This window comes from Catharus ustulatus, chromosome 1 (genome assembly GCF_009819885.2).
Source record: "Catharus ustulatus isolate bCatUst1 chromosome 1, bCatUst1.pri.v2, whole genome shotgun sequence".
NCBI lineage: Eukaryota > Metazoa > Chordata > Aves > Passeriformes > Turdidae > Catharus > Catharus ustulatus.
In genome coordinates, this window is record NC_046221.1 from 75,135,092 (window position 1) to 75,157,767 (window position 22,676).

Consider the following 22,676-nt stretch of genomic DNA (forward strand, 5'->3'; position numbering starts at 1 on the left):
TTAAGGAAATTGGCTCCAAGGCTAAGCACATCCTTGTGACAGACATGTCACAAAAACACAAATGGATCCATGGTCATGGAATTTATTCTACTGAACAAATATTTTAAAGGAATTATATATTTACAGTCTATAATAAAGTAATTTATATCAACAGCAGAAGGAGTAAAAAATTGCAAAAGTGCACAAAGTCTCTGTAAAGCAAAGAATAAAGTTAGCAAATAAACTCTGTTATTTCAGAAGAAATTACAAGCAAAATTTATTCCTAATAAAAGACAGTATTCTAGGTGGCATTTCATCTTTCCTGTTTCAGTTTCATTCCCTGAATGAAACCCTGTGGGGTTTTTTCCTCCAAAAGTTTTCTCTATAACTATATTGATTCCTAAATTAAGTAATTCTAAAACTGCTATTTCCTAAATAGCAATAGTGAAGTAAGTGAAAACCTGGTACAGAATGTTTTGCTGCTGACTTCAGTGAAGCAAAATCTTTGTTTCTGAAGAAGCCATCAATTCTTCACAGGGTTTAAAACATAAAAGCATGCACATGCACACATACTTTTTTATCCTCAAAATTATGTAAAAGTGAAAATACCAAGCCCAATGTCTGTACATTAGGGATATTATCTAAGCCACCGATAAAATACTCCAAGGCAAAATAAGACAATATTAGTGAAACAGAAAATAAACATAAATTATGTTCTGTGGATGGGGCAGAAGCCATGAGCTGCTCTAGAGAAATGAGAGTCATCTCAAGCACAACAGATAGAAAAGATCATTACATAGACCTACAGTTTTAAGGGCATTTTTAAGACCAGTTTTTAAAAGATATAATACAACCCAGGAGCAAATCTGTTACCGAATTGCAAAAAACATACATAACAGAAAACAATTTTAAGAAATTATATATTTTATTTTTTTTATGCACAACAAAGAAATGGGACAAACCCCCTCAATCTAGAGACAAAAAAGCTATTTCTCTCGCACAAACTTTAAGAAACAAGACAGTAAAAATAATAATTACAGCCCTAATCTGAACAAAGCCAAACAGGTAACAGTCAGTTCAGACACAGCTGACTTGGAGAAAGCAATGCAACTCAGCTGGGTCAGCTTGGGTTCTAGTGCCACCTGCTGAAATAACAGCAGTTATCCCTTGGCAATCACAGCAAATGAACAATTTAAATTACAGTAATTTCACGATTATAAGCCATACCTGATTATAAACTGCACTTTCGTTTGCAGTGGGATGCTTGCGCAACTTTCACAAAGTTGCCAATTTGTTACAGAATTGCAGGATTGCAGGGTTTACTGGCTCGCCGCCGAAGCCGTGCGGGCTCAGATCGGCCCCGCTGCCCCGCCGCCGTGGGCTCCAGCTCGGCTCAGGGCTGCTGCGGGCTCGCACTTCCAGGTTGGCAAATTTTCTGAACCTCCATATATTGGCTGCTCCTGAGTGTAAGCCGCACTTTCGGGTCGGGACCAAAATTTTAGTCAAAATGGTGCGGCTTATAATCGTAAAATTACTGTAATCCTCTGCATTAGACAGCAACACATGAAGAAAGGTCATGAAGAAGATGAAGTGCTTGAGTAATCTAAGTGCACATCCAGTGAACCATACACTGAACGTAGCAAATTGAGAACCTTCTCTTGAATGATGTCAACCTGCTCTGAAGGGCAGTAGTCATCCAAACTTGATCTGTAAAAAAAACCCAAAAGAATACATGATGAGAATACAGATACTACCACCATAACCACATTGTGTATTCCTGCAATGCTCTGTGGCTAGGCTGAAGCTTCTTTCAAACTGTGGCAAGTTTTGTTTCCCAGTATTCCTTCGAAGCATAGTGCTGAGCTTCTCATCACTACACTTTAAGTTTAATAGATAGTCTGCAGCAGATCAGGAACATCACCTAGTATTTCCAGTTCGACTCTCTTCCTGAGAGTCGTTCTACTTTCTTCTGGCACAGAACACACCAGCAGTCCAAGTTCAAGCAGATGATCTAATTAAAGGACACATGGAAAATTTAGATTGAAAAATTGAAATGCTAATGGTAAAGTAGGCAGAAAAACTTGAAAAACAGATCTTCACAGTATCTGGCATATAGCATTTTACAGTATCTATTAATGAACTTCAAACAGATACCAGTATAAACTAACTTTCTTTGGTTCTTGCAGGTCCCTGGCCTCAAACTCCATTCTGTTATTTTAAATAACACCCTTACAGTCCTGGATGCCTAATTTTTACCCTGTAACAAAGTCTTACTAGAGCTTTGAAGAAGATAAACGCCTTTCAGCCTACTAGATGAAAACTTGTTCCACCAAAAGTTTCCCTGAAAAAAAGAAATCCTATCTGTAGTACAGTAAACCCTAGAGCAAGAGAGAAAGGAAGGTGGAATTTCAGGCCAAGCCAGCTTTGCTCTAATTAGCTGAAGTAACACAAGTAGAGATGTATGAACTCCAGGGACAGATATCAATCCCAACATACACAAGGCCTCATCACAGCCTTTATACAACCTGTGCTGAAGCACCATAAGGCTTCCACTTTAATAGATCTTAAGACAGAACTAGCGCTATATTGACAAGATCATTTAGCTTCACGAGCACAGCCTGGACATTTTAAGTACAAGTATCTGCACAGTCTTACCGAGCAACTGTAACCAGTGTGGGCTTGGGCAGATCTGTCAGTAGAACTTTAATGGACTGTATGAGGCCTTCGATCTCGTCTTCAGTGCTAACATGGTGAGGAAGCTCCACATAATCACAGGTCAGACCTGCTTGATGGACCTGTGGGTAAATTAAAGAGAGATTTGATTTCTGTTGATGAATTATTGATACAGCTTATGCATGTAGAAAGTCTTTACGATACAATCCCTAGCCCATCAGGTAATGTGCACCTCTTCAGACAGGGCAGGTTTTTCTCCCAGCTTGTTCTTTAAACAAGAAAAATTCCACAGGTTGTGTGGATTATTTCATTATTTCCAGTACACTGCACTCTTATGAATTCAGAGTATGCTGCAGCCCTTGCAGATGATACAGCTCTCATATATAACAAATAGGTACCTCATTTTAAGTTCTACAATAGATATCAACAGACTAGTGAAATTTAGTCTCTAATTACGGGATGCAGAGCAAGGCATCATGGTCCTGGAAGATCACACTAAAGTTCCCTAAATATAGACAGACAAACAGACTAGAATTTTAGCAGCTTTGTAAGGAAAAGCTGGTCTACGTAATATGACATAAAACCCAAGGAAAATTACCAAAAGCACACGAAGTCCTGAATCAAGAAGCAAGTCTGAAAAGAAGTATAACTCTCCCTGTCAAAGCTATGTTTTTGACATCTGTCTGCTTTCTGCTCATTTTGTCACCTACCATTTCGTAGTCTGGGCTTTCCATCCTGGTTTTCAAACTGTGAACTAGTTGAACGAGTGGCTTCATTCTGGAGTCAAAACAAAACCAAAATTTGTTACAAACAGTTGTAAACATTTATACACCTTAAATGGTTTGGGAAAAAAAGATTGAGGAAAAAAGAGGGAAGTAGAAATTATGGGCTAGGATTTGAAAAGGAAATTTTGCTCCTCTGTGTCATCTTGCACCTGCAAAAATGGAAATTATCAGTATTATTGTTCTGTGTCACCAGGTCTTTCTTATCAAGTCCCTATATTTATACCTGCCTCTAGCAAGTCCTCCTTGTGTTTCTTTTAGCGTAGATTCTTCTGAGGAGAAGCTGTTGTAGCTCAAAAGTCATATGAACTTTATAGGAAATACTTCTTGTCACTGTTACAGAGGTCATACAGTAACTGCATTTGTTGTGGAAAATGAGTGATTTCCCTATCAAGGAAAAGCTCAGACTTTCCCTGTCTCTTTTCATCTGAAAACATCTAGTTTAAAAGCAGAATGACACAGTTCACATGTTTAGTGGAGACTGTTGCTCAGATACACTTCCATTAACTCCCATTTTTCCAAAGAAAGCAGAACTTTTGGGAGCACCAAAGAACTGCCTCTCCATGTCCTCCTTAGCTTGTTGCCTTTTTTGAGAGCTCTGCTGGTGACCAAGGTTTTAGTCACCAAATATGCCTCCATCCATAGACAACAAAATTTGCATGCAGCTGCACAAGACTGAGTTTCCAAAGTTTACAGTAGTGCTAAAGACAGTAGACTGCCTTTCCTTTAGTTCTGTCTCTTTCTCCTCTAGAACTAAAGGAAAAAGTGTATATTTGCATAGATCCTACCCTTTTCTTTTATCAAAATGCTGGACTAATCAGTTCTCAAACTTCTATTTGCAATTTAGGTCTCTTAGAAATCTCCTACCCAGGATATGAAGCCCATTTCTGTAGGGTTTCTTCGTCATCACTGTCACACAAATCTGCAAATGCTGCTTCCAGATCTTCCAGCTGATGAACACGATTTTCAACACAATCCAGCAAGTCTTCCTTTAAATAAACATATACAAAAGTATGTTAGGAAAAAAAGAGGTAAGACCATCATGACTTATTCTGTGATTTAAATTCTGAAGTGATTGATCTACTGAAGTGGGGAATCAGAAACAACAGATTCATTCCTACAGCACATCTTTTCCAGAGAATCATAACAAATGCCTACAGAGAATAAATAACTTCACTTTGTTCTGTTTTTCCCACTATAAATTTTAAAAAGCCATCTTTTAAATATGTACCTGTTTTTATTCCTGATTGACTAAGAAATATAAAAATCAATTTGCCAATATGCAACATATCATTTCTTTATTCACATATATTAATTAGATTTCATTTATTTGTGATAAATGTGTTGAATCTCTCTGTACTAGTGTTCAGATGAGATTATGAAAGCTTGTATTTCTATGTTTTAGAAACATACAGCACATAACATGAAGGGTACATTACAGTGGCATAATACCATCCTTTCTACATCTGAACAAAATGGTAAAATACCAATTACACACTCACCACAGCTCTGACTATCAAGAAAGAACAACAAAGGAAGGAATAAAGAGACTGGAGGTAGGGGAAAAAAAAAAGAACTCGTCACCAAAAAAACAACAAAAAAAAAAACCCGAACCCACCAAACCTAAGCCCTGTTAAGCCGTAAAAAGAACAAGTTTTCTAGTGACTTACTATATTTTAATTCCTTCCATGCCAATTGCCATCTGTTCACAGAAACAGACTTTCACACTCATGCTAAATATTTATGCAATTCACATGTTTAATCAAAACATTTAATAGAAAAAAATTCCTAAGATGCTGCTGATTAGCATTCGGCTGCATAGCTTAATGTGAGGCCACTTCATTAAGCACCTTTGATAGGTTCCTTCCTGTTGTCCTAACTCATTTTCATTGGGTAAAGAGAAATAATCATTTCTTCATACATTCCACAAGGAAGCATCATACCTCTGTTGCATTTTTATGTGGCTTCTTGAAATTGTACAACTCTTGCAAAAGCTCATATTCTGTCTTTGAAAAAGAAAAACAGAGGAAGAAAATTACTCTTCCAATGACAAAACCAATCCTCAAAACCTTTCTTCTTCAAAAAAAGATCATTTTCCTACTCTAGTACTGTAGACAATAATGAGCCTAACAGCCCCTCATCAGGACAAGCTACCACTCTTTGGATAATCAACACTACTGTGCCTTTTGAAAGGCAGGCTCCTGATACCATCATGACTTTCTAAGCACAGGTTATAGAGAGTAAAAAATTATAGACTCTCATCCTCCACTGATGAATCTTGCTGTGGGTATTTGGAAGGTAACTGGAAACCCAAGCTATGTTGTAACCCTGTACCCAAGATGTATTAAGAATGGTATGTCCCTTAATTACTGTGACCCCTGTAAAATCTATGGACTGACCCCTCTGTTATCCTATTGGCTGGAAGCCAAGTTTCTCCACCCCTTTCCTGACCCAAGAAAAGACCTCAGACTTTGGGAAACTTCCTCTTTGCCCCCTGGAAGCCATGAAGAAATAAACCAAGGAAAACCATGGGAGAAAGAGCCTCTTTGTATCTTTTATCCTGTTCATGTTGCCCATCCCAGGCTTGACTTGCTACAGAATTGCCAGGAAGCAGGGAAGCCTCCAAAGCCTAGCTCTCATGTCCCAAGCAACAAGCAAAAGTTGAGTATATCCCTGAGTTTGAACGTACACTCAATACTGATACTAAGTGAAAGAAAGACCCCACCACTGGATGGTTGTAATTTTTTTATCACATACAGTAGTTTCACGAATACAAGCCGCACGGATTATAAGCCGCACTTCCGGTGCCTCGACAATGTTGCTGTCTTTGTCAATAGATAAGCCGCACCCCGAATATTAGCCGCACTTTCGTTCGTCGCGAGAATCCGTGCGCAGCTTTTACAAATTGGCCAATTAGTAACAGGATCGGGGCATAGCGGGCTTTACTGGCTCAGGGCGGGGCCAGGCAGGCTCGGCCCGCTCATGGTTGCCGACGGGGCCGGGTGGCCCAGCTCAGCGCCACGGCTCGGCAGGGCCGGCCGGGTGGTGCTGCCGCCGCCGCTGGGCTCGCTGGCCCCCCTCTCCCGTCAGCACTGCCCCGTGCCGCGTTCGCTCGCCCTGTCGGCAGGGCTGCCGCCGCCGCCGGGCTCGCTGGTCCCCCTCTCCCGTCAGCACCGCCCCACTGCCGCGTTCGCTCGCCCGGCTGGCAGGGCTGCCGCCGCCGGGCTCACCGGCCGCGCCGCGTTTGCTAGCCCTGCCGGCAGGGCTGCCGCCGCCGCCGCCGCCGGCCGCCCCCTCCCGTCTGCACCGCCGCCGCGTTTCCTTGCCCCGGCCGGCACTGCAGGCCCCCGCACCGCCGGGCTCCCCCACGCTGCTGGCCCCGATTCTGCTGGGCTTCCCCCGCTGCCAGGCAGCCCCACCCGTCGGCCTTCCTGCTTCTGCCATGCTCCCCTGCACTGCTAGCCCCAGTTCTCCCGGGCTCCCCCGCCCTGCTGGCCCGGGCTCTGCCGCCCCCCTGCCCCGCCCTGCTGGCTCAGGCTCTGCCGCCCGCCCCCCGCACTGCTTGCCCCGCCTCTGCCAGGCTTTCCCACCTCAGCCGGGGCCGGCCGGGCTCCAGCTTGGCTTGGGGCTGCCGTGGGCTCTCACTTCCGTGTTGGCAGCTTTTAGAATTTTGTTAATGTATTAGCCGCCCCGGAATATTGGCCGCACTTCCGGGTTTCCACCAAAATTTTGGTCAAATTGGTGCGGCTTGTATTCGTGAAATTACTGTACATTCCCTTAAAAATATTTCTTTAAAATGGAAAGACTTCTTTAAAATCCTTAACCATAATCAGCTAATCTGCTAATTTAATTTAGATGAGTTTCTCCATAGACATAAATATAAGGCTGTGACTCTCTTGTTAGTGGTACAAGGCTGATCAATCTCCATACTTACCTGTGTGTACATCTCCTTAAATGGATTTTTAACTGAAAAAAAATCTAAGTCGATGTCCAAAACATATGCATCCCCTTTCTGCAGTACTTGGCAAACATCTTTAACAATGTCCCTTATTGGGCATTCATGGTTTTTGAGACAGCTTGAAGCTGAGCCCTCTGCCAAGGTTTCTGCCCCATTCAGGGCACCTGCATTTTGTATTTCCTTTTTCTTCACAGTCAGGATGATGTGATCAAAGTCACCAGGAGTCGCTGAAGAGGCAGAAGTGGCACTTGCTACGTCATCTGTATTTAGTTTCAGTCTCTTAGCAGATGCTGCCTCACCATTTCCTTCACGGCTGTTTGATGATTCCATAGGATTGATGAGAATGACGTGCAAATGTAAAGGCTTCTGGTTTTCTAGCTGATCAGCAGGAACATAAAGACCATCACTTAAGAAGTAATTATCTGTGCCTGTAACCCTACAATTAACAATAACTCGCAGTTAATACACATCTTGGCAAAGAGCTTAGAAAAAAGCATTTGATACTTTAGAGACTCAGAGAAGAATGAATAGATGTTTGATGGGTAATGAAAACAATAAAACTGTGTAGACAAAATTACTTCTTTTAATCCTCAGGTTTAAATGATATTAAAGTTTTTTCTGCTTCTTTATTGTGGAATATATTAAAATTCACTCTCTATTTTTTATGATATCCCTACAAGATTTTAATGGATAAGAAAAAGATAATGCATTATGTGCTACTAAGATTGATTTGAAATTGAATTGCATTTTAAAGACAACATTAAGATTGCAAATCTATGGATATTTTGTCTTGGTTTTATAATTTGCTAGGAAAATTATGATAGTTGGGTTTGAAAAGTGCCCTGAAATGCATAAATATTGACTTAGTGAAAGTATAATATTATGAATTTATAAGTAGAATTTAACTTTTTTTTACCCCCAAGATTCCCTAAGTGATAAAGATGGTAACTAGAGGATAAATAGCTAACTAACAACTGAATCCACTTAAAAAAACCCACAAAACAACTAACCAACCAAAAGCAACACTAAAACTTCTGCTTACAGTGAAAATTTACAGAACAGAATTTTCAACCTGTATTGCAGTATATAAAACCTTAAGAATCATAAACTCAAATTACAAATAAGATTAAGAACTGTGAACCTCTGCTCGCTTGTGGTAAGGCCTCATTTAAATACAGAGTATCACCATTAATCAACCACAAAGACAAATAATTTCCTAAGCAGAAGAAGTGTGAAGCTTAGTTCCCCAGTGTCTTGTGGATGGATTACCCTCAGTTTGTCAAGGTGAGAGGCTGGATTACAACTCCATCTTGCTGACAAGGCATTTACAGCACATCTTCCTAGAAATTCTGCAGGGTTCACCATGAGCTCATAGTACCGTAGTGTTCACTAATGAAGTGGCTGTATCTATTGTCTATCCATCTCTTGTCATCAAAACTTTGAGGGCATTTGTATTTATCAGGACTCTTGCCCTTTCTTCCTTCATGGTTTTGGTAAATTGAGAACCTGAAGAAAATGTACCCAACTGGCTTCAAAAGAAGTCTGAAATGTTATTTTCATGACTGCTAAGGCCACCAGTGAGAGAGCCATTCAACCATCACAAATTATTCTGTATATTGGCTAAATTATTAAATGTAACAGAAAGCACTAGCTTTTGAAAACAAATCATTTAGGTACTCTTTAGGCTTTAGATTCAGAAATGCAGAGCTTTAAGTGTTTTATTTAAGGTGGTAAAACAAAGCATTTCTCTGCTGTTTTCTGTTAAACTTGCTTCAAAAGATTTCTTCTGCTATGCTGACAAGAGACATGATTTGCAAATATCCACTAAAGCTGCACAAAATCACAACACTGCAAATATGGTGAATGCAAAATTATTATGGACTGCATCCTGCAGAATGATGAGGGGCTCTGATTCGAACTTGAATCACAGAATAATTAAGATTCAAAGAGACAACTGAAAGTCTCTAATCAAACATCTGATCAAAGCAGAACTGACTTCAAAGCTAGATGAGGCTGCTCAAGTCAATCATCCTTTATCGAATGATGGAGAATTCTCTACCTGAGTACCTGTTCCAGTACTTAATTTAGATTAACTTAAAAAAGACCAAAACTCCAAACAAACAAGAAAAACCCACCCCACACTAGAAAAACAGTCATGGCTTAGACCAAAAACTAAATTGATGTAAGTGTAACTGCATTAGGTTCTAAGAAAATTATAAATACAATTTACATTTTCATATTTATCCACAAAAACATAAAGATTCCAATGAAAAGCTATAGAGATGGCTTTTATATCACTAGTATATGTCAGCAAACAATTTACCTGATCGTAGTTGTTGATACATCTTTCCCAATTAGAAAATTGTGTTCCCCTTCTGAGATCTGCTGAGCCCAATGCGGGTGAAGCCACACTACTTGAGAAATGTGGCCAGCATAAACAGCAGGCATAATCCAGTTTTCAATACTTAATTCACTATGATCAGCAGAGAAAGACAGAAGATAGCAATGTTACCTTCCTTATAAATAAAAAGGGTCAAAAACATCACAAACATCTTGTATCTCGAAGGTCCCCATGGAAATCATCTAAAATTAGTGCTCCAGGTAAGGGCAACATCACCAAAGAAAGAAAAAGAGGGAAATCTTCATTCATAAGACAAACCAACAACGTCTGTAGTAGATATAAAACAGTTTGCATATAGAGTGGAATCGGCTTCACTCTTAGCATGGCACTTTGCTTATAAACTCCTTAGTGGTGGACCTGGCAGTGTTAGGTTAATGGTTGGACTTGATAATCTTAGAGGCCTTTTCGACCTTAATGACCCTGTGATTCTATGCCCTTTTTCTCTGGATACAATAGACAATAGAGGAATACAATACAATAGACAATAGAGGAAAGCGCAAGGAACATCATCAACACTGTTCTAAATAACTTCAAACTGAACACAAGAGTGTTTTATTGTAAACCGCTCCAAGTACAGTAATTTCACAAATACAAGCCGCAGTAATTAGACAAAAATTTTGGTGGAAACCCGGAAGTGCGGTTAATATTTGGGTGCGGCTAATCTATGAACAAAAATGTGATATCTGCCCTTACCTAGTATCATACCAGTCCAGTCCCAAGCCGAAACAGTTTGAAATCCATGGTTTCCCGTTGTTCCGACGATGAACCAATCAGAGAACAGCTTATTGCCTGCCTGTGGATGGCGGCGTTACTGAGGGGCGGGGGTTGTTATCGGGGTGAGTTACCTCGGCGAGTTACCTCGGCAGTTCGATAAAAGTGTGTGATATTTTTCTGTACTTTTTAAAGTGTTTTCAGTCTTGTGCGGCTATGGGGCTGGCTGGGCTCGCAGGGAGAGGGCTGGGGGAGCCGCTCAGCCCGCAGGGAGAGGGGTAGAACGGCCACTCGGCTCGCAGGGAGAGGGCTACAACAGCCGCTCCCCCCGCGGGGCCGCAAGGGCTAAAACGGCCGCTCGCCCCGCAGGGCTGCGAGGGCTACAACGGCCGTCCCCCCGCGGGGCTGCGAGGGCTACAGCGGCCGCTCCTGTGCCAGCACGGAGATGTGGCTCCGCTCGGAGCTCAGTTGCCTGCCCGCGCAGCTGAGTGGCTGTTTAAAGGCAACGCGGATCCATTGGGAATGCTCGCAAAATGACCACACTATTGTTCCTGTCTTTTTCGGCTTGTAAATAAAGGGTGTGTCTTTTTTCACTTGGAAACAATGTTTCCGAGGTCGGCAGTAAGCCAGTAAGCCCCAGCGATGCCACGATTGTGTTACTAAATGACGACTTTGTGAAAGTTCGCGGCGAACTAAAGTGCGGCTAATATTCCGGGTGCGGCTTATTTATTGACAAAGACATCAATGTTGCCAACACACCGGATATGCGGCTTATACTCCGTGCGGCTTGTATTCGTGAATTTAAATGTATATTTAAAATGTCATCCCAGTAATTAAAGTGAGTCAATCCACATCCACAGGATTAGCATCTTTCCTCATTATCAAGACACTATTTTTAGATGTATGATACCAACTGTATCCTGGGCTGCAGCAAAGAAGCAGGATGAGCAGGTCACAGGAGGAGATCCTGACCCTCTGTTCTGCTCTTGTGAGACCATTGGAGTGCTGCAAACAGCTCTGGGGCCCCCCTTAACAATTACATGGACCTGTTTAAGCAGGTCCAGAGAAGGCCACAAAGATGACCAGAGGGCTGGAATATCATTCCTACAAGGACAGGTTAAGAGATTTGGGGTTGTTCAGCCTGGAGGGCTGCACAGAGATCTTACAGTACCTTCCAGTACCTCAAAACAAACTACAAAAAAGCTGGAGAGGGACTTTTTACAAGGGCATGCAGTGATAGGACAAGGGTTGAAACTGAAAGAGTACGTGTTTAGATTCAATATTAGGAAGAAATTCTTCACTCTGAGTAGGGTGAGGCATGGAATGGGCTGTCCAAGCAGTCGTAGGTGACCTATGTCCAGAAGTGTTCCAGGCCAGGTTGGATAGGGACCTGAGAAACCTGGTCTAGTGGAAAATGTCCCTGCCCATGGAAGGGGAGTTGGAACTAGATGATCTTTAAGGTTCCTTCCAACCCAAAGCATTCAATGATTTTATGATAAAGTCCACAAAACTTTTTAGTCATCCAACAAAGAGAACAAAATATTGACTATGGCTAAGGTGATTCAAGTACACTAAATGCATCAGCCTGTAATTGCTGTAAATCACCATAATACTGAAGTAAACAATATTTATTTTAAAACAGGAAGAGTAAAACAATAGCAGAGATCACTGTGGCTTATTACCTACCTAACTCAGATGGTGGGGGAAAATAGTGGTCTTTATGACTGCAATAGGAATATCTTGTTCTACTTCACATATCCAGCATGCCAACAAAGCATGTGCTATTTCAATCTCAAAGTCAGGTTTTCAGTGTGAACAGAGAAGGACTGTATTATAACTACAGATTTTCAGACAAAGCATCCATGCAGAGTGCTTTCCTGTTGCCAAGAGGAACTATTTGGGATAATACCATCACACACTACTGAGCAAATACACAAAGCAAACTCAAACATCTTAAATTGTTTGAGATGCAATGTAACTTTTGTCATTAAAAAGTCAAGTTTCAGCAAAAGTGAAAAGACACGAGATACAACTTGAATCTGACTTATAGCTCTTTTGTTCATCCTTCCTATGCAGTCACCAATATTCACTGTGTATCAAAGGCAGCAATAAGTAGACTTAAAGTCTACTCCAATACAGCACCTAGGGCTTACCTAAAAAGAGCTTCTTTGTCAAATACGGTGTCTGCAGGCATATTCACAGGAATAAGAAGGTCTGGATGGGAATCAAGATGAACAAAACTGATGTTACTGGCAGGAAGATGCTTTGAACCAATGGCACGATAGATGAAAGGCAGCACCTAAAGCAACATGAATAAAAACATTTTAATGATAACCAGTGGGTTGAAAAATGCAACAGCCTTAGCAGAAAAACCACCAGTACCACTTTTATTCCTTTAGAATTTGGATTAGAGGGAGGAGACACAAAACAATACAAAGGGAAAATAAAAATAACTCCAGTGGCAAGACAACTTATGAAGAGTAATCATTATAAGTCCAAGTGTTCCAGATGAGAAACTGCTGAAGAGTCAAAGCTTCACTCCCTTCTTCCTCCTTTATAGGAAGTCTTGTTTGCAGTAGCTCTTCCCACTAGCCATTCAACTCAATTCCTAGATTTTTTTTTTCCATTTACAACTAAGCCCCAGGAATGCCTTTCCTCTTCTGCAGATCATTGCCCGTGTATTTCTTCCTCCATGCTATAAAGCTTCTTCACCATGCACTGGTGCTACAGAGAAAAAAACAGTTTGCTCCTTACATTTTATAAGTTGACTGATATGGACTGAAAACTGACTCCACCATGATTTAAACTTCAACTGACTATTAAACCTATTCTTCTTGAAGAATGAATTCCTAATCCCTCCACGACTGTTTACAATATAGACTACCTTTCTCAACTGGCCAACTTTATTCCCTGCTGAAGTTCTCCACTCAGAAGCGTGAAAAACAGAAGGTGAGGCAACTCACCAATTTACAGCATAGCAAACCACTGAACTGCAATAATATAGGGTGGTAAAAACGAGAAAACTGATGGTTGATCCCTTTTACTCACAGCTGTAGTACACAGAGTCTCTTCCACAGTTAGAGGGCATCAACAGCTTCGGCTGCCAGAGCAAATCCAACAAGGATTGTGAATCACAGCCCAATTACACAGGGAATGTGAAGACCATAAGGAGCAACAAAAATTATGTGTGACCTCTACATTACAACAGCACCCGACCTACCTTTTTTGGCATAAAACTGATTAAGATGACAAACCCTACGTACTGTATAGGCATAACCATAAAACATATGCATATCATTGCATATAAAAACAACATGGATTCCCTGATCCATGGCTTTTACTTCTTCGTAAAAAAGAAGCAATCTGACCTACCAAACAACCTACAGTATTTTCAATTAAAATTGAAGTTTCACCTCAGGTTAAGTGCAACTACTTGTTCCAAAAGACACGAGAGACTAATTCTTGAACCTTGCAAGTTCTCCTGATTTGCATTAAGAACAAAATTTCTTTCATGACAGCTGTTGTTAATAATCAGTGCAGGATGCAGCTACTGACAACTTGCTCTGGAGGAACATCACTGTCAATAAGGTTGATGTAAAATGTCCTGTGATGTTCTAACACTTTGGGACAAAAAGCCATTTATGTTTTATGTAAGACAGACCAATTCATCCACACTCTATACTAAAAACATTTAAAATTAAGTATTTTGTATTAATGGAACTTTAAGCTAATTGAAAATAGAAATATAGAGAGTAAAACATAGAAGGATCATTAAGACGCATTATCTCAGAATTCCTACCACAGTGACACTCTAAGTCCTTGGCTACCACGAAAAATTAGCTATCACAGCATCATATATTCAGTGAGTCTTAGCAAAAATGTACTGCATTAAACTATTTACAAATTTGTAACATTATAGTCTTTAATAAACTTTACTGCACGAATATCTTTTCTTTACAAAGAATCTAGCAAAGAACTTGCTATTTTAGTATCAAAGCCTCAGTTTACGCTATTACAAAAAACCTCACGAGAAACCAGAAACAGCAGTTCAAAAGAAATTTCTTCTTCGCTTCTTTTTTCAATGACTTCACGGAAGAAAGTAAAGTTCCAGATTTTTAGGATTTCTCGTCAGGAGAGAGCCAATCTACTTGTTGGGATGGGATTGTATTTACTTATCCTCTGTTGACATGCCATACACTGGTAGGGTTGAGTTTCCAAGCATCCCACTAATAGCTAGCAAATTACAACAACAGTGTAACATAGGTATTATTTTCTTTGAACCATAGAAATTAATGATTCAAAGAATTAAAAATCAGTCAGCAGCAATTTATAAGATGCCAAAATACGATGATGGCAATGAGTAGCTCAGTCGCTGACTCGGGAACGAAGATCGGGTCACCAGGGCACTGAAGTCACTGATGTCTGAGCAGCGGATGGAAGGCAGGTTGAGGGTTTGTGCGGCTGCGGAGGGGAGGGCCGCTCCCAAGGAAGCGCCCGGAGAAGCGGCACACGATGCGAGAGCGCAGCCCCCGGGGAGCTCCCGGGGAGCACCGGGCACCTCTCTTTGCTTCCATGTGCCGCACTGAGCATCCGCGCCGCGCACAAACACAGGAGCGAACACACACAGGAACAAACGAAACTCCTCTCCATGGCCCACCCGAGGGAGCCCCATCCCCCGGCAACCCAGCGCGGGGCACTCACGTCCTGGTGGTCCTCCACCACCCACACGGGCAGGGCCGGGTAAAGCCGCCGGGAGGCCCCGCGGGGCCGGGCCGCGCCGGCGGACCCCGGCTCCGCTCCGCTCATGCCCTCGCTCTCCTCGGGCGGGCGGCGCTTCCGCCCGCAGCACCTCCCATCGCTTTCCTGTTCCGGAGCCGGGGCGCATCGGACGGCGGTGGCCTCGGCGGCGGCGAGGGCTGCAGGTGAGCTCAGCGTGCCAGGCTGCCCGCGGAGGGGCGGCGGGGCCGCCTTCGGGCGCTCTGCGCTGCTCGCGGTGCTCCGCAGGGGCTGGGCCGGGGCGTGACGGGGGCGCAGGTCCCGGGATCGGGGGCGCGGCGGCTCCGCGGGGCTGGCGGGGCCGTGCGGCCGAGCAGAGCCGGGAGCGGGGAGCGGGGAGCGGGGAGCGGGGAGCGGGGAGCGGGGCCCGGCCGGGGGTGGCTCAGCGCCGCTCCCGCTCCGTGTCCCCCCGTGCCGTGGGGATGGGTGGTACTGGATGGGTCAGGCCGGAAGGACCACAGTGAGTCCTGCGGTCCGGTCTCCCTACTGCAGCAGGGTCATTCCCGAGCACATGGCACACAATTGTGTCCAGACAACTTTTGAATGTCCCCGGTGAGAGGGACTCCACAACCTCTCTGCGGAATCTGTTCAGAGCGAGGTGCACAGTAAGGTTCTTCCTCACGATCGGGTGTAACTTCCTGTGCATCAGTTTCTGCATCCATCCTCTTTGATGCCCTCTCCTAGGCGCTTACAGACATTGATGCTGTCCCCTCTCAGTGCTCTCTTCTCGAGTGCCCTGTTACTCTCAGCAGTGCATTTGCAGGGAGAGGCGAATTTATTCGGTGTTTTTTAGGGGACCACTGCTGCTTTAGAATGCAATGGCTCCCGTCAGTGCAATGAAATTCCTCTTTACGTGACAGGGAAAGGGGAGTTTGCCCTTTTCTTTGTTTTCAAACTTAACTTTAAATGAAAGTTGGATGTGACTTTGCGTTTGAAGCAGAGGGAGCTTTAAAATAATTTGGGCATGTAAAGTAGTTTCGTGTGTTTTTGAATCTTTTTCCAGTTGTGATTCTGTGTATTCTGAAGGACTGAAATTAAAGTAGAACAAGAGCAGTTCTTTGACATCGGGGAGATCTGAGAGCTGATAAGGGAGACCCTTTGAATGCTGTGACATGTTGGAAAGAAACACTCTTAAAGACAAGGCACTATGGTGCAGCCTGTTTAAATAAAATGTGTGTGTGAATGTTAGCAAAGTCTAAAACAGTCTTTTACAAGCCTGAGGTGTGTAAAAGCACAGCAGGAGAGCTAAAGCAAAATTAATTCAACATCTGATCAATTATAGTTAATAATGTCAAAAGGGAGCACTATTGCCAGACAAAATGGACATTGACTTTTTTTGTTTGTTTGTTTTTTGTTTTGCTTTGTTTTCTTGAGAGAGCCTGTACAAAGTTGGAGGGTACTGCGCAGGTACAGGCTGACTGGGAGGAACAAGTGACTTTATACCATCACAGCTGCTATCTCCTCAGAGTGTGGGATTCTCACTCAAATTGGCCCTTGGTTGTTCAGGAGAGGGAATAACACCACCAATTCCAGTGGCTTCTAAGCCCTGCATGTGTAAGGAGGGTCCTCTTGATTCCTGCTCTTTGATCTGAGTAATTTTCCCCTGTATTTCTTTTCCTTTTTCCCTCCAGTTGACCAGAAGCTGTCTACTTTCTCTCAGCAAGAGCTACATCTTTTGCTGCAGTGTCACCAGAATGCAGCTGAGAGTAGTGCTCTGAGCAGTCCAGGTTGGCCATGTTGCACTATAGCAGGTGGGAGAATATTCTGTGCATGTACTTCAGCATCAGCAAAGCCTCAGTGAAAGGGAGGCTTTGTTTCCTTTTTCTAGTGATCTTTCCAATTGCATGTGCCTCCCCTTTCTTTCTCACTTGCCCTTATGGAAAACAGGATTTGATTTTTGGAGGTGCTTAGATCAATTTTCTCTTCCTCTTCCATTCCAGCCATAAATTTTCTTAGTGTTTTTTCCCCTTTTTTTAGATTTTGAAACTTAATATTGTAATTAAAGAATCGATTTTCATTTTAATGAGGCAACATGCTTTCATTTATAAACTTTATGCCTTAAACCCATGCTTAAACCCATAGTTTTGAGCAACACTTAAGCCTATTTGAAGCACTGATAATTTCTCAAGGGTAACAGGGCTGAGAAGGCAGTTGAGGGATTTTTTAGGAACCATTTATTTCAGTGAAAATTAAGGAATACCAGAGTCTACATGAAATTTTTTTCATGACCTGTAAGATGTGTAGCCTTTTTTCTCTCACAAATATACCTACCTCACTTAAAATACTTTGAAAGGTCTGTTGAATTCACTTCTTTAGTACTTTGGGGACTCAATAGTGAATGTAAATTGCTAGTATCTCATTTAAAAATTTACATGATTTATTGGGCTGGGTGGCATGCAGTGACGTGTTAGTCAAGTGATTCTGCCCGAAGTTTAGAATTGTGTTCTAGAACTCCTTGTTATGCAACTTTGGATGCCCACTGCAGTTATTAATAATGAGTGATTTCTTTAGTGCAGGGTGTCTAAAGGTTTTATATCAAAGTGTCTAAGTGCTTGTGGAGGTGCTTGTATCCTTGACCTGTCATCATAACAATAATTTGTTGAAATTACATTGCCCTAACTCGTAAAGCATGGTCCAGCTTGGGTTCTGGCTTAAAGACAGTAAGTGCTTTCATGGATTAGAGGCTTAAAGGAATCAAAAGCAGCATATACGACCTGTACTAAAGGTTTGAGGAGCACAAAGCTCCCAGTGAAAGTGGATATCATTTATTGCTTCTGTTAAAGGAAACTGCAGTTTCAGCACTTTAGGAGTCGTTCCTGCAGATGCAATGAGGACGTATTACAAAAATTGTGTGACACTAGATTTTTATTTTCCTCAATAAAGGTGAGCCATGTCTTTCCATTCTGGGCGAGGATGTCCCCGTGGCCAGGGGGGACCAGGAGCAAGAACTTCAACACAGACCTACCGCCCTCAGAACCTCCGGCAGCTTCACCCACAGCAGCCCTCCGTCCAGTACCAGTATGAGCAGCAAACTGCTCCTCCAACAACCTACTCCAACCCTCCAGCCACCGGTTACATGCCTCCCAGGCCAGACTTTGTGCCCTATCCTCCTCCAGTTCCCCCTTCCACACAAAATCCCATCAGCCAGTGTCCCATGAGGCAACCGTTTCCAAACCACCAGATGAGGCAGAGCTTCCCAGTGCCTCCATGTTTCCCTCCCACTCCTCCACCAGTGCCAAATCCTAGCAACACTCCTGTGCCGGGAACACCTGCTGGGCAAAGCACCTTTCCTTACATGATGCCTCCCCCCACGGTACCACACCCTCCTCCCCCACCAGTCATGCCCCAGCAGGTCAGCTACCAGCCCGTGTACTCGGCGGGCTACTCGCAGCAGTCCTTCCCACCACCCAGCTTCAGCAGCTACCAGCACGGCTCGGGCTCCTTCCCGAGCAGCTCTGCCAGCAGCAGCGCCAGCAGCAGCCACTTCCGGCATACGGGGCAGTACCAGGGAGAAAAGTCCCAAAGTGACCGACGCTCCCCAGACAGGAGCAAGCACTATGATGAGCACCGGCACCGCGAGCATGGTCACATTCACGGCGACAGGCATCGCTCCGCTAACCACGGGGATCGTCGGGACCGTGGCCGCAGCCCGGATAGGAGGAGGCAGGAAAGCAGTCGGCACCGCACGGATTATGACAGAGGAAGGATATCACCCCATCACAGAAGTTACGAGAGAAACAGGTAACTGTTATCTGCCTGCAGGGGGAAGAATATCATTGTCCCATAGTATGTGTTTGCATCAATGCTCTTCGCTTGCCCTGTAGCTCGGGAAGTAGCCAGTAGCCAGGTCTCATGGAAAAAGTTACTGCTTAGACACCTTTCAGGTACACTGCTTTGCCTCACAGTTGTTAGCTGGCAGACTTGTTGCTCTCATCCATGGAGATCGTTTTCATGCAAGAGCTTCTTTGTGTCCCAACGAGTGGATTGTTGAGTAGCGCTCAATATATTTACCTTAGAAATTTATGCACATGTGGCAGGAAAATAGAGTTGGCACTCTAAGACTGTAGAAAGTTTAGTCTTACAAACAATTAAGCCCCCAGCACTTTGAATTTCAAGATTTAGGTACCAGAGTTAGGATGCCAGGTGTTACTTTCTTTCGGAAAGCCTCGTGTTTGTAGAGAATACTGACTTGGTGAGGTTTATAGTTTCATAAAGGCCCATAGCTAATACTTGTGGTAAGGTGTTTTAGTGAAAAGCATGTTATATTCAGGATGAAGACCTCAGCAAGCCTGTTATCTCAAGAGAGGATTGAGGTGGAAATGAGCATGGGCCAGTTGTAGGCTTATTTGACCTCATTCAGATGGATGAGTGTGCGCTGCTTATTTTGGGATTTATCATGAAGTGTCAGTCATGGACACAGATGACTTGGAAATTATGAGCTGACCTGATGCAATTTGCTGTGGCGTGTTTTAAACCAAACCATCATCAATGAAATCTTACTCATGTCTTAGATTTGTTCTGTTTATAGCATTTTATCTGTATAATGAGCTTTGCCAGATTTGTTCTGTTTATAGCTTTTTATCTGTATAATGAGCTTTGCCAAAATATTCAAAGAGCTACTGGAAAGTTAAGTGTTTATCAGGGCTGAATCATGTGCTCTTAATTTTAAAAGCTCAGAATTTTTTCATGGCACGTGTGGAACATAAATTTAAGCATAAAGCCTTTGATTTAGATACACAAACTTAATTACAGAACCGTAGACACCTGCATTCAAAAAAACAAACTGAGCCTCACACTTAGTAAATTTACTTTGATTTTCAAAAGAGAATTTTCCTAAAACTGAATGCAGCTGGAAATGAGGCACTGGCCTGTATTGACATACTTGTGAAGTTTTCTCGTTTTTTCTGCATAATTTCAAGCTTCAGTTTTAACTTTTGAAAATGCATGTTTTCAGTAGCTTTTTTCTCCAACACTTCTGGATTGCTGTTTTAGGCCAACAGCTTCCAGATCTACTTGATAATGTATCTACTTACTTTGATTCAGAACTGTTTGCCAGACTTGAGGTTGATTTTTTTTGTGCAGCATCAGTCTCCCAAGCAAATCAGGTATCTTAGAGTATGCTCTCTCTGAAGACTGAAATCCATGCTTGAACAAGGCACCAAAAAATGAGGATAAATGAGGCTGGGGAGAAACAATAGAGAATGTATCTGAACTTTTTGCTTTGTAAGTTTGCATTCTGTTTCATATTATGAGCATGGAAACAATTATATATATATATATGTATATATATATATGATCATTAATTATTTTTACTCATTCTGTTAACCCACCAAGCCACTTGAAGCACCTGTTTATAATTCCCAGTGTATCAGCAGACTAGAAGTTTTAACAGGTGCATAATGACTTACTAACTGCTAGCAGCGAGTATAAAACCTGCCTGTGTGATCCTTAAGATCATCAAGTCCAACCTGTAACCTAATGCTGCCAACTCCACCACTTAATTGTGTCCCTAAGTGCCACATCTGCATCTCTTTTAAGTGCCCTCAGGGATGGTGATACCACCACTTTCCTGGGCACCCTGTTCCAGTGCTTGATAACCCTTTGGGTGAAGAAATTTTTCTTGCTATCCAAATGAAATCTCTCCTAGTGCAACTTGAGGCTATTTTCTTTCATTCTGTTGCTTATTGCCTGGAAGAAGAGGCCAACCCCCACCTGACTACAACCCCCTTTCAGGCAGTTGGAGAGAGCAACAAGGGTCTCCTGAGCCTCCTCTTCACCAGGTAGTACACTCCCAGCTACCTCAGCTACTCCTCATAGGACTCACTCTCCAGACCCTTCCCCAGCTCCACTGCCCTTTTCTGGACATGATCCAGTACCTCCATGTCCTTGTAGTGAGCAGCCCAGGACTGGACACAGGATTCAAGGTGCAGCCTCACCAGTGCAGAGTGAGGGGGGGCAATCACTGCCCTGCTCCTGCTGGCCACACTGATTATTGCTGATATAGGCCAGGATGCCATTGGCCTTTCTGGACACCTGGGCCTGTGCTGACTCATGTTCAGCTGCCTGTGACCAACATCCTCATTTACTCTGATGGACAGCTTTCTAGCCCCTCTTCCCAAAGACTTCAGTTAATTTAAAGCTTTTTGACCCAAGAAGTGTGTTTGGGTTGTGAGATTCTTTATGTGCAAGTGCAAGCTCAGTCTTGCAGATGAGGGTCATAATTTCAACATTATGCAGATTGTCTGTATCTGTCTGGTTTTTGTGTGTGCTTGAGGTTGCTGTAAGGAAGAGAGGGCTTGCTTCAAACACTTGAATGACTTCTGTGCTTACAAAGCTATTGTGCTTGAAATAGGTTTTCCTTTCCTTCCTTGAGGCATTTAGAATTATTATATGTACAGTAATCTTACCCTTTGCCATTTGTAACTGGAGAAGAGGAAAAATGGTAGTAAGTGCTGTGGGGAATTTATAGATGTTGCCTCTGTATGGTGTGAATCAACTCTAGTATTGAGATAGATGACTTTGTGACAAAGGTGGAGGACATGGACACTTGACTGTCTTTTACAAGTTTCTTGAAGGTCAATGTTAAGAACATCTGGATTTTTAGCAGTCAGCATGTGGATGTCATTTTGCATAACATGATCTTAGGCTGCTTTTGTGTTTCTTTTAGGTGTAGAATGTATGAAATTCCAGATTTCTTATTTAACATGTTTTTTTAACTTTTCAAGGGAGCGGGATAGGGAGAGGCATCGGCACCGTGACAGCAGAAGATCACCATCACCAGACAGATCCTACAAAAAGGATTACAAGAGAGCAGGAAGGTAAGGCAGGCTGCATGTGGGCATCCACTTACGTGAGGTTTTGTGTATGTATATGAAACCCAGAAAAGATGAGTGTCTTAAATTTATCATCATCTACTGATACATGCAGATACCAGTTATCTCAAGACCTTGTATAGTTAGAAACAGGATTAATCTCTGGGGAGAGAGAGTTTCACTGCTGTATTCTAAAGACTTTCTCTTAAATCTTCTAGTCCATAAAATTACCAAAATTATTTAAAGTCACTCTAGATTATCTCTTAGAGGCTTTTCTTATATTACTGCTCTCCTTTCTGAATGCTGGATAGTTGAAAACATTGGAATATTATTTTTAAAAAAGTAGGTACATTCCTTACTCTCTTTAAAGCATTACTCCTGTGATGCACAAGAAGTATCACACCTCGTGTTGTTCGGAAGTGTATTAGAGTAACAAGTGTGGGTTCTGTAGAATCCTTTTAATAAAACACAAGTTCTTTTGTCCTACCATTTGTTTGTGGGCCGTGCTTTAAAACTCGTTACTGTAACTTCTAGTTGTGACTGATGTGACTTAGTTTTTTACCAGTGAGTTCCTAACTTAAAAA

At 42.6% G+C, this 22,676-nt stretch overlaps 2 protein-coding genes across 4 annotated transcripts in view; one reads left to right on the forward strand and one right to left on the reverse strand.

Annotated features, from left to right (window-relative positions):
• Positions 1-1,446: 1,446 nt before the first annotated feature.
• C1H5orf22 (chromosome 1 C5orf22 homolog) lies at positions 1,447-15,325 on the reverse strand. Its single transcript, XM_033052638.1, has 9 exons — positions 15,206-15,325; positions 12,658-12,803; positions 9,716-9,865; positions 7,369-7,828; positions 5,378-5,440; positions 4,302-4,423; positions 3,363-3,429; positions 2,635-2,774; positions 1,447-1,686 (listed from the first exon to the last, which is right to left on the reverse strand). Exons 1-9 carry the CDS (start codon positions 15,308-15,310, stop codon positions 1,554-1,556), a joined length of 1,386 nt encoding a protein of 461 aa, XP_032908529.1. The 5' UTR covers positions 15,311-15,325; the 3' UTR covers positions 1,447-1,553.
• Positions 15,326-15,373: 48 nt separating this feature from the next.
• The window catches only part of DROSHA (drosha ribonuclease III), an 80,899-nt gene continuing 73,596 nt past the window's right edge, over positions 15,374-22,676 (forward strand). Inside the window, exons 1-4 of one of the 3 annotated variants that reach the window (XM_033052606.1) lie at positions 15,379-15,426; positions 16,912-17,031; positions 18,164-19,021; positions 22,006-22,098. In XM_033052606.1, coding sequence (XP_032908497.1) covers positions 18,171-19,021; positions 22,006-22,098 — 944 coding nt within the window. In that variant the 5' untranslated portion in view covers positions 15,379-15,426; positions 16,912-17,031; positions 18,164-18,170. Of the gene's footprint in view, positions 15,427-16,911; positions 17,032-18,163; positions 19,022-22,005; positions 22,099-22,676 lie in introns of all 3 variants that reach the window. The other 2 variants (XM_033052614.1, XM_033052625.1) reach the window with 2 other exon arrangements.